Here is a 12097-nt window from a genome sequence, read left to right on the forward strand (position 1 = left end):
GACACACACAAAAAAAAATGCTTAGAAGCATGAAAACGATACGAACTCGGCATCCGATGACACTAAATCTATATCATTCATAATAAGTTTTATCTATGGTTGGATTTAATCTTCATTACATTGCATTTATTTTCATTGCTTCAGTTGATTTCGGAAATAAAAAAATTATAAAAAGAGATGCTACTGACCGCATATACTGTGGTTTCGATCAAAGTTCTGATATCAAAATAACTCTTTAAAATTAAGTCAATAAATATTTTTCTAAATGAAGAGTTAAAAAAGATCAAACAAAGAGAAATTACAATTGCAGGTATTAAAAAGTTGAAGCAAAAATAGCTACAGTTATGCAAGGCCAAGATAATACAAAATTCGAATAAATGTTGGAAAAAATAAAACAGATAATTAGCATTAGTAATAAGTGATTCAAACCCTTTTGACTACACAAGAAACCAGTGATGTAGTCAGAATTTGAGCCAAAAGTGGACAAGAAAATTAACAAATACGAAATTTAAATTCAAAGATTCTAAAAATTAGAGTTATCAGTAAAAAAAATTATTAACCACCAATTACCAGTAAACAGAAAATTATGAAATAACATCAAGTTTCTGAAATGTATCACTGTACATTTCTGTTTAGCAAGCGCTCAGGACACTGTCACATAAAATCTTGAATTAAATAAAATAAATGCAATTAATACATTATTTGACCTTTCTGAAAACAAAGAACATTTTTTTTTTTTTAAATTTTAGTTCTTTGAATTTTATCTTAAAGACAGAGTAAAAGCAATTCTGCCTAAACTATGCAATAACATTCTAAATTACTAATTGATTTACAGTAATAAAAATTTAGGACTACTGTTGGATAACTCTGGGCTTCATAGTTGGACAAATTAATTTTTCATGATTAGACAACAATCTAATTGTATACGACTAATAAATAAAATTCAAAATTCAGAGGTGGGCAGTTGCCCGCCTCTGATACGCTATAGCTCCGCTACTGCAAATGATCAACAATAAGATATGAAAACAGCCGGTTAATTATTATTTTTTGAAAAAGAATAAAGGTCAAGTTCTTATTATTCATTAACTGCAATTAGTTATATTGAATTTATTGCGGTCAAGGTTCTAAATAGCGATTATCACATCATCGCGAAAAAGGGTAAAAGAACATTATAGATCTGCTATAAGATATAACTTTAAGGCAAAAATACTATAGCACCGCTATAGATAGCTATTTAAAACACTGATTGTGATTAATAGGTGATATTAATTCACCAAATTATTATATATTTCTCTTGATATGTAAGACGAAAAAAATTAGAATGATTCAATATCAGTACTTTTAATTTGTTTTTTATCTCTTTCTCAAAAAAAATGACTTTTTAATTGAAAGTTATGTTATAATGTTATTCCGATATTTTATATATGGTTCTGTATCTGCACATATCGATATTTAATGTCTTATTGCTTTGAAAATTAATTGTCGTATCGTACCTGATACGATATGTGTATCTGTATTTATGTAACATAGACTGAAAGTCACCAAGACTAAAAGAAAAAAATGAGATAAAAAATAAATAAATTTAGCCATGCATTGAATTTGTGATGAATGGTGTACGATGCCACTAACAATAACGGCATTAAATCTATCATCTAATATATTTTTTTTATTTGAATGCAAACTAAACACATTATTCTTTCATCAAAATAATATTGAATAAGCATTATTTTGCTGACCTAATATTGTTGTAAATATAATAAACTAAGAGTAGGATTAAATGCTCACTGTCTGTGTTCCGATCATGATTCATATATTATTTTTGTTTTCAAAGTTCAAATAGTCAATCCGTAGTATCTATATTAAAATGTACTAATAGACCAAATTTTATATATTTTGAATATTTTTTAGATAAGAATAAAATTAACAAAATTTTATGACAGACATAAATATAATTGAAATATTAATTATTATTAGAAGTTTTCCATTATACAAAAACAATACCCCGAGTATATGTAAATTAGGGGTGATTAATGAGTGAGCATGAGCGAGTTAGGGTATGCTCATGCTCGCTCGTTAAGTAAATGAGCGAGTTTAAATGAGCGGATAAATGAGTGAGTTGTAAATGAGCGAGCTTTTAATGAGTGAGTTATGAGCGGCTCACGAGTTATGACTTATAACTCATAACAAAATTATATAGTGTGCCCATGCATAACAAAATTTGTTAAAAGTCATCATAACAAAATCCAACAAATTGTCATAATTCATTTAAATGAGCGAGTTGTTATGACTATTACTTGTTTTGGGCTTTAGGCGGAGGTTTTGGTTATGCTGATTTACAAAAATAAATAAATATGAAACTATGAATATTAGTATATTACACAGGATTAAATGTTACATTGTGCTCACTATATTACACATGATTAAATATGAAACTATGCTCACTATCTATCAATCTTAATAAGGCAAGGTTGATGTTACACATAATTACATAGGATTAAATGTGGCAGGGGTTAGATGTGGCAAATTCTTAATGAGCGAGTTGGGTCATGCTCATGCTCGCTCACTAAGTAAATGAGCGAGTTTAAATGAGCGGATAAATGAGCGAGTTTAGGCAAGCTTTTAATGAGCGAGTTATGAGCGGCTCACGAGTTATGAGCAATTTACTCACCCCTAATGTAAATTACAACATATCCTTATAGAAAAAATTCTAATAGCATAATACAATTTCGAGTGAGTTTGTGGTACTATGCATATTACGATTTGGCACCGTGCTGCGGCTCTATATTCGAGTTTTCAAATCCCAACGGTCGATCCAAACCGTTCATCTTGTTCTCCATATTAATATGTGTTTGGAGACCAAATTTTACATTTTTTTAAAAAAATTTACTATTTTTTTAGATATTTAGAAAATCACTTGATCTGAAAATTCTGGACCATCCAAAAACAGTGATTTTCAATAAATTAAAAAAATAGTAAAAAAATTTCAAAAAATGTAAAATTAGGTCTCCAAACACATATTAATATGGAGAACAAGATGAACGGTTCGGATCGACCGTTAGAATTTGAAAACTCGAATATAGAGCCGTAGTACAGTACCAAATCGAAATATGCATAGTACCATAGACTCACTCATACAATTTCTATATTCTGTGTAATATCAAATACAGACTTTCCAAACTAGATGTGTCAGAGAGAGAAGTAGAGATATGCTAGCTAGAAAATGATATCTCTCACATAAACATTCCAATCTGCGATACTTATAATAATATCAAAGACTAACACATATCGTAATTCATATTTTGGAATTTGTTTTTAAGATTATGGACCATAAAACCAAAATTGTGTAACTATCTAAAAAATAGCAAAAAAAAATAAAAAAAAATAAAAAAATTTAATCTCCAAGCGTTTTAATATGAAAATCATATTGAGTTATTGGAATTGACTATTTAAAAAAAATAAAAATATGAGATATGATTGGAGCTATAAAACATAACTCTGCTCAATTGCTATCTACACTATTAAAAAAATAATACAAAATTCACACAATTCAATATTATTCCGATTAAAACTATTTTCGCACCAATCTTATTCTTACCTTACGTACCAACTTCAAAAGAGTGCATTATGTGTACCACGATAGCAATATCCACAAGCGCGAACTGCCTCATAAGATCTGTTTTTCACCTCCGTTGATCTGTAAGGAGCTGTGAACCGCGTGCAGTTACAAGCTAATAGCCTAATAAAATAGCCGTCTCAGTTCGTAATTCTCACCTTCAATCTGAGCAAGAACAGAGCAGAGGTTTATTCATCTTCTCCAGTTCCTCATCTGCACATTTAACTGTTGAAAAAGAAGAGAACTATAAAAGGAAAAATTATCGTAAGGTTACTTCACTCAGACCCTAGTCTAACTACCGGAGGAGCCGAGATCTTTGTTGTTTTTCAATGAAGAACAGCGACAGCATAGCGAAAGAATAAAAGGGGATATTTGATATTTCTCTCTGGCATCGTTTACAACGCTAAAATGAAGGGGAAGAGCTTGCCTCTCATTACCTTTGAGCACAAGAGGTTTGTTATTTCCGACTTTTATCTGTTGGCTGTTGCTTTTCTTAATCCAAATCGGATCCATGTCTCCAGATCTCTGCCGCTTATTTTTATTATAGGACACGGTATTGCTCGATCTTATGTATATATTGTTTGAATGCAAGTGAGAATACTAACTTTCTGGATTTATATCCTTTTCTCCGATTTTTCCGCTTACGGATATCAATCTCTAAATTTGGATAATGTGGATGGTAATCGAGGTGTACTCTACTGTTCCCGTGTTATCGTTTATTCCCTTTTTGGAAAAGAATATCGAAATTGCAAAAGTTCTAGAAAAGCGGCATCTCCCGATCCCCTAACCTAGGGTTTAAGGGGGCGATTTGGGTTTTAACATCGAATCTTCATTGTGGCCGATTGATGTTCTGATTAGGGATCTTTCTAATGGTTTCATTGATCGACCCAGATCTCTATGGCAGTTGAGTGTAGGTAACTAATTGGGGCGAGTTCAATTATATTTTTCAATGTTTCACTGCAATGTAGCATGATGGGATTATTGTGATTATTACTGTTAATTAAACTTTATTCAAGGATGCTTATTGTTAATTAAAATTTGTTTAGGGATGCTTATGGATTTGCGGTACGGCCTCAACATTTGCAGAGATATAGAGAATATGCAAACATCTACAAGGTATGTCTCAAATTGTCAATTAGAGGTAAAACCGATATGTTTCAGTGCTTAAATTGCAGTCTAGTTGCTTAAAATTTGCTATATAGAAAAGTTGCTTGGTTTTGTAATGATTTTGATTAGTGAACTCCTAAACAATCTATACCTGGCTCTTTATTCTTCACTTTATGTTATTAGTAGTCCTCATAGAGTGCTAAAATCTTGCTCGACATTTGACAGTAGGTTACTTCAATTATTACTTATCTACATTCAAATCCTGATCTTTGGGCTTCTTTAGATGCTGCTTATCTTCAACATTTTTCATGTATGCCAAACTAAGTTGCTCAGTTGACTATTCTGTCCTTGGCGTTCTCTATTCTATGTTTCCTATTGACCTCTCAGACTGATCTATTTATTTATTTTTATCTCAGGAAGAAGAGGAGGAGAGATCAGATAGATGGAATAACTTTCTTCAAAGACAAGCTGAGACTGAGACACCAAAACCAGACGGAATATCATCTGAAAAAGAAACAAAAAATGTAACAACTCGAGATGAAGAAGAGGAGAAACTACAGCTGACAGAAACACCAAAAGAGAAAACCGAGAAAGAAGTTCAAGTCACCGATAATTTAGAGACCTCACATGAAAATGGATCACTTGAAAAAACAGTTGAAAAAGATACAAAAACACACAAAATTCAAATTTGGACCAAGATTAGACCCTCTCTTTGCCACATCGAACAATTGATGAGTCAGCGAGTTAAGGGCTTGGCTGAAAATGGAACTGATAACGGCTTGGGGACAATTAGGGGATCTTTAGCATCCATCGATGAAGAGAAGCAATCCGAGGACTCTGATGATGAGTTCTATGATGCAGAGCGGGTTGACCCCCCTAATCAGGAGGTGCAATCAGGTGATAATGGGAGTGTGAATCCGGGTTTGAACCCGGTTGGTGATGGTATTGGTGAAGAAGAGTTCTCTTGGAAAGAGGAGCTAGAGGTTTTAGTGCGTGGAGGATTGCCAATGGCTCTCCGAGGAGAGGTAAAGATATGCAAAATGGCATTATTTTGGTTATTTCGAGTTCTTTTTTTGTAGATACAATATCCAAAATACCATCATCTTAAGAATGCGATAATACCTTGTACAGTCCCCCTATTATGCAATTCAACCAGTGGCATCTTGCTTGTAATGTACTTGAATTTCCTTTTTTTATGCCATTTATTATAAACTTTGAGAAGTATCGGATGTTAAACTGGGCCCATAGAAAAACAAGATCCATTATCATCCTTTTCTTCTTTTTGATAATGGGATAACCTGTGTCATAATACATAGCTGTGGCAAGCCTTTGTTGGAATTGGAGCTCGTAGAATTGAAGGCTATTACGAGGGTCTTCTTGCAAAGGAAACAAATCGTGAAGAAAATAAAAGTCCTGAAGCTTCCCCAGATGAAGAGACAAATGGTGAGCTGAAGGAAGTGCCTCAGGCTGCCTCAGTTGAGAAATGGAAAGGCCAGATAGAGAAGGTTTCTATATGAATCTTCAGTGACCCCTTTTTTTTTTTTGAAAATATAATCTTCCATGACTTGGAGATTTAAAGTTGAGCGAGACTTAGCGTGTGCTAGGCTCATCAAGGGGGTTTGGTGAGCTTAACTACAAAATCTATCGGATTGGCTTCAAACGACGAATCCGAACCCGTTGAAACTGATCTACTTCATGAGTGATGTGTTTTGATGCAAAAGTTTGAAATTTTCGAATTCATTTAGAATAAAGTCAAGCGGTCAAAAAATGATGAAAAATAAATGCATTAAAATATCCTGCAAAACATTTTTTTTTTTACCGCTTGACTTTATACGAATGAATTAAAAAAATTCAAATTTTTGGATGCATGCATTGCCCATGAAATATATCGGTTTCAACATTTTGGATTTTCCGTCAATCCAATAGATTTTGGAGTTAAGCTCACCAAGCACTCTTGGTGAGCCTAGCACACGCTAACCTCACTCTTTAAAGTTTAACTTCATGTTGTTCACTGTCCTTCTTCTTTTATGAAGGATTTGCCGAGGACATTTCCTGGGCATCCTTGTTTGGATGAGAATGGGAGAAATGCTTTGAGGCGACTTCTTACTGCATATGCACGGCATAACCCTTCAGTTGGCTACTGCCAGGTATTATATGATTAATTGCAACATTATTTACACATTGCGATGTAGCAATTTGGCATAACACGTTGAACAATTATAGGCAATGAATTTCTTTGCGGGTTTGTTGTTGTTGCTGATGCCTGAGGAGAATGCTTTTTGGTAAATATTTGCCTGACAAGATTAATTTCGGTTAGTTCAGAAACTACGTGTTTTTTTTTTTTTGGATAACGTGTTGTGTAAATATTTGTCTAGGACTTTGACCGGTATCATTGATGACTACTTTGATGGTTACTTCACTGAGGAAATGATTGAATCCCAGGTACAGTTTGTTTCTTGAATTTCGTTTAGTTATCCCGATAATACCAGATATTTGAACTGCCAATGTTTTCTCCTTCCAGGTTGATCAGCTGGTCTTAGAGGATTTGGTCCGTGAGAGGTTCCCTAAATTAGGTTTGCAGCCCATTTTTTTTTTTCCTATTTATCTATTTTGGGTCTCCTACTGTAGAAATTACATACTGTAAAAGACAAGATTGAAAAATAATTGCTGCTTCTATTTTGAATTGTAGTAAATCATCTGGATTATCTTGGAGTTCAGGTTGCATGGGTCACTGGACCTTGGTTCCTCTCAATTTTCATGAATATGCTTCCTTGGGAAAGTGGTCAGGTTTTTTCTTATGTTAGAACTTTCCATAGTTCTTGTTAGAACTCCAATTTAGTTGCTGAAGTTTGCAATTTTTTTATTTGTCAATCTTATTGCACATTTGGTCTGAAATAGATAATATGTTGATAATTAAACATTTCAGTTCTACGTGTATGGGACGTGCTTTTATTTGACGGGAATCGGGTGATTCTCTTCAGAACGGCACTTGCATTAATGGAACTTTATGGTACTGATCCCATTTATTCATTTGTTTGCCTTTTTCATCATAACCTTTTATCACAAATTTATCAAAGTACTTGAATACTTCTCCCATATTCCTAAACATATCACCTTATTACCAATAGTTGAATTGACACCAACCATGGCATTTATCAACTCATGCAGGTCCCGCACTTGTAACAACAAAAGATGCTGGTGATGCAATAACCTTACTCCAATCCCTAGCGGGTTCAACATTTGACAGTAGTCAACTCGTATTGACTGCATGCATGGGTTATCAAGTAGTCACTGAAACAAGGCTTCAAGAACTACGGATTAAACATAGACCGTCAGTTCTCTCTGCAATGGAGGAGAGAAAGAAAGGTCTGCGTCTATGGAAAGGCTCCAAATCCCTTGCTACGAAGCTCTACAGTTTCAAGCGGGACCCGGAGCCACTGGTATTAGAGGGAGATCGGCTGAGCAATGCCAGTAGTAATGGAGATGTCCAACCAGTAGAATCTGATTCACCTAGTGCGGGTGCTTTGTTCTGTAATCTATCAATTGATGCTGAGATAGATTCATTGCCTGATCTCAAAGACCAGGTATTACTTGAATCTGATGATTTATGGATGACTTACCAGTTGATACAGAATCTATTTTGTTGCCTGTATCACTTTGAATTGCTTGTTTATTAATCAATCGCTAATTAACAGGTGATGTGGTTGAAAGTTGAGTTATGCAGACTTTTAGAGGAGAAACGGTCAGCAGTCCTCAGGTTTGCACTTAAATATATATAAATCTCTAGTTGTTTTTATATTTGAAGCTTGATAACAAAATTGACCTCCAATTGTTTGCTTTATATGGATTTTGCTGTCACTAGAGCGGAGGAGTTGGAGACTGCTTTAATGGAGATGGTAAAGCAAGACAACCGGCGCCAACTGAGCGCAAAGGTAAATCGAACGGAAATAGATTAAAAACCATTTTTTAGCTTTACTAAACAATGTTAACTTAAACTTTTGCATTCTTCTAAATAGGTTGAGCAGCTTGAACAAGAGCTGAAGGAGCTGACACAAGCATTGTCTGACAAACAGGAGCAAGAACGAGCCATGCTTCAGGTTGGTAAAAAAGACAGTTGATATGTAATTTGACTATACTTTTGCAGTTATAAATTTTAGATCAAGAAGGTATGTATTAATCTACTGAATATTTGTGTGGCTTAAAAGGTTTTGATGCGAGTGGAACAAGAACAAAAGGTCACTGAAGATGCTCGCGTGTGTGCTGAGCAGGACGCAGCTGCTCAGAAATATGCTGTTCATGTCATCCAGGTTAATTGACTAGCAATTATTGCGAAATATGTTACTAACCTCCACTTTTCTTGTAATTTTGAAAACTCCACTTTCTCGTGCAAAGCCACACAAGTTTCAAGCTGCTTGTCAACCGAAGTTGAAACTTTGAAATTTGTTAATAACCTCCACTATTGTTAACCGAAGTCGAAAATTTCAAAATTACCCTCATGAAGCAACTTTTGAATCGTAATAATTGTAACAAAATTTTTCCAACCATTGTTTGATGAGAGAATCTTTATTAAAAAAGAAGCACTTTGTAAGGGTGGTGCTGTGAAAATTTTGATAAGTATTGCATTCCGATGCATGTTAAGAATAAATAGCTATCAATCCAAGGGTTAATGGGAATGCTTATGTAATATTGAAAATGTTGGGGCCTAGCTGGGAAGATCTCTTTATGTTTCTTTCAGAAAGGAAGCAAACTTTCTTTTTAGGTTTTTCATGGAGTGCTTGTCAATGGACATGCTAAAAATGATATAAATAATGATTTTCTTTTGTCTGTATTATAAACTGCTGCCAGATGTGTGCAGGAAAAGTACGAGGAGGCCATGGCATTACTTGCGCAATTGGAGAAAAGAGCAGTAATGGCAGAAACAATGCTAGAGGCTACCATACAGTACCAGTCTAGCCAGGGCAAAGCTCAGCAGCCTTCTTCTCCTTCTCCTAGGTATCCCATCCTTCTCTGTGTTTTCCTGTTATATCTGAAATTTGTGTGTTATTTCCAGCCTATATTTTCTTGCTGTGTTAACCAAACGGAAATGTCACTCAGCAATAACCAAGTTATGCTCAGGTCTATAAAATATTGGCCATGTTTGGTTGTGGAGTAAAATTAATGAGGGTTAAATTGATTAATTCATCGTACTCATACTTTACACCTCGTTTGGTAGTTTAAGTCATGGATTAAATTGATCTCCTTGGAGGAGTAAGATGCTGGGAAATGAACTGCCTATGACAGTGAGTGTGGAGTAAGTTATCCCAGCTGGAGTTACTCCGGATTAATTCACCTCTTACTCCAGCTCACCCTATTTTACTCCTCATTTGACGGCTTAAGTGTGGAGCAAAAGGGTTTACTCCACAACCAAACATGGCCATTGTGCGTAAATATCAGTCAACTTATCTTTTTGTGCTTCATAGTGTCTCCTTTTCTCCACTTTACTTAATATATTACCGTACTGCTGTTATCCTCACTGGTGTTGCTGTTTTTATTTTTTTAATTCACATTATCTGTTTATATTGCTGTTCTTGTCTTTTTAGAACACCGACAAGCCAAGAATTACCTCAGGATAATATACAACCAAGAAGAATAAGTTTGCTGGCCAGACCCTTCGGTTGGCTTGACAAGAATAAGGTAAGTTCAAATTGTTAATTTCTGAGGATTTAATTGAATTATTTGAGTTATTAGAACCCCTGCTTTCTGAGACAATTTTTTTCCTAGTTATTTAAGTAAATTTATTCAAAGTACTAGACTTTAATAACCAGTGTAACCCAGGAGTTCTGCGAATAAATTTCTTCTTACATACTGGTTATATTTATAGGGCAAACAGAGTAATGAGGAAGCCAAACCTAATCCTGATGACACCAAACCTAATACTCCTGAGGAATCAAAATCTGTAAATCCCGAGGAGGGCTCAGTTGCAAAAAATACCAATGATGAGGACCAAACTGTAAATACACCGCATGAGGAAACACTACACATGGAAGAAAATGGAAAGCAAGAGGGAGAAAAGTGAAAATTTCCAGTTGGATATGAGCATTACTTTATTATTGTAAGCGGAGATATTCTCATTCTTTTTTTATTTTTTTTGGGAAACCGTCCGAGAAGATGGCTTCAACATATTAATTAGAAACTAGGCTATGTTATTGTTGTTTATTTTTTTCAATTCTATATCTCAGTTTTCCATTTTCTTTTTTCTTTTGCATTTCAAAGTGAGGTTCAATCTGTCTTGTAGGCTCAGTTTTTCAGTGTAAAATATTAGAAGAAAAGAGAGTATTTATTACAACTTATGAGGTGTAATAACATAATGGTTAGAACAGGCTAGAAGGATATTATAAGCTTGATGAATAATCACTTTCTATTTATTATACGATATGTGAGTTCACAGACAATTTCAAAAACAGGTTTAGTATATGGGAACAATCCAAATATTATCTTTTGTTTCATTATTTAAAATTTCAAAACCGTTTGTCTTGGCTTCTGGCAATTATGCCTGTTTTGATAATTAACCGTATATCACCTCTTATTTCCTTTGATCTGATAGTTGGGTAATAGACCACAACAGTGGCGCAAAGACCCAAGAAAAGTTTACTTTTAAGGTCAACCACTCAACTGCCTTTCTAAGAACTAAGCACTATTCTTGAAGGTTCACAAGCAAATTGATCTCTTTCGGTTGTATTCTTCCGTGTCGTTATCTTTATGTCCAAAATATGAAATATCTTCATGGTTCATATTGTACGGGCGAGTCGTAGACCAAAATTTCTTTGACGTGAAAACTTATTGTCTTATCGGAAAAAAAAAAAAGAATAAACACCTTCATTTCTGTTGTATTTCATATTTGGATGACAATTTATTCTTTTTGGTTCTCAACTGGTTATTTAAAATGAATATATAACATTTATATTAAATTTATAGATGCGCGCAAGCGCACTTGCTGATGTGTGTATATATTGCTAAAACCTCGAATTCTGTCATTTTATCCTTGATAGGTTGTAGATTGAAATTTTCTCAAGCAAATTTTATATATAAATAAACAGGTTTAACCAACAGTTTCTGATTAAAAAAAATGTAAAATTTATTCTCCAAATATATTTTTATATAGAGATTTAACGGTTCAGATCGATTGATGGAACTTTAAAACTAAAAGATAGAAATCCCCGTAATATGCATATTACCGTAACCTCATTCTTTCTGATTTGTTGGATAAAACATGATATTTGTTCTTGATCAATTACATTTGTAACTTTTCACATGAATCTGCAACTAGAAAAGAAAATTTCTAAATGTGACATGGCCGCTTAATGGTCCATATACAGACCTCAATACCCAAATTTCGGC

The 12097-nt window shown here is 34.1% G+C and overlaps 1 protein-coding gene across 3 annotated transcripts; it reads left to right on the top strand.

The window, feature by feature from the left end:
• Positions 1–3698: 3698 nt before the first annotated feature.
• On the top strand, positions 3699–11160 carry LOC144574013 (uncharacterized). Of its 3 annotated transcripts, XM_078323830.1 has the most exons (18): positions 3699–4065; positions 4660–4729; positions 5137–5745; positions 6037–6225; positions 6754–6867; positions 6944–7002; positions 7096–7162; positions 7242–7293; positions 7410–7502; positions 7647–7730; positions 7889–8304; positions 8416–8477; positions 8583–8652; positions 8737–8817; positions 8926–9027; positions 9576–9712; positions 10300–10393; positions 10581–11160. In XM_078323830.1, the coding sequence occupies exons 1-18, from the start codon at positions 4022–4024 to the stop codon at positions 10773–10775; spliced, it is 2538 nt and encodes an 845-aa protein (XP_078179956.1). In that variant the 5' UTR covers positions 3699–4021; the 3' UTR covers positions 10776–11160. The 3 variants fall into 3 exon arrangements, with proteins under 3 accessions (XP_078179956.1, XP_078179965.1, XP_078179972.1); XM_078323839.1 differs by lacking the exon at positions 10581–11160 and having other exon boundaries at positions 9566–9712; positions 10300–10343; XM_078323846.1 differs by lacking the exons at positions 10300–10393; positions 10581–11160 and having other exon boundaries at positions 8926–9057; positions 9566–9621.
• The last annotated feature ends 937 nt before the right edge of the window (positions 11161–12097 follow it).

Source organism: Carex rostrata, chromosome 2, assembly GCF_964058835.1.
Source record: "Carex rostrata chromosome 2, lpCarRost1.2, whole genome shotgun sequence".
NCBI classification, from domain to species: Eukaryota; Viridiplantae; Streptophyta; class Magnoliopsida; order Poales; family Cyperaceae; genus Carex; species Carex rostrata.

Excerpts from the sequence above, each read along its gene's own strand:
- LOC144574013 (XM_078323830.1), top strand. The coding sequence starts at position 4,022 with ATGAAGGGGAAGAGCTTGCCTCTCATTACCTTTGAGCACAAGAG. Across the intron at positions 5,746-6,036 it reads CAATGGCTCTCCGAGGAGAG|CTGTGGCAAGCCTTTGTTGG; the intron begins GTAAAGATATGC and ends CATAATACATAG. Across the intron at positions 6,226-6,753 it reads GGAAAGGCCAGATAGAGAAG|GATTTGCCGAGGACATTTCC; the intron begins GTTTCTATATGA and ends TCTTTTATGAAG.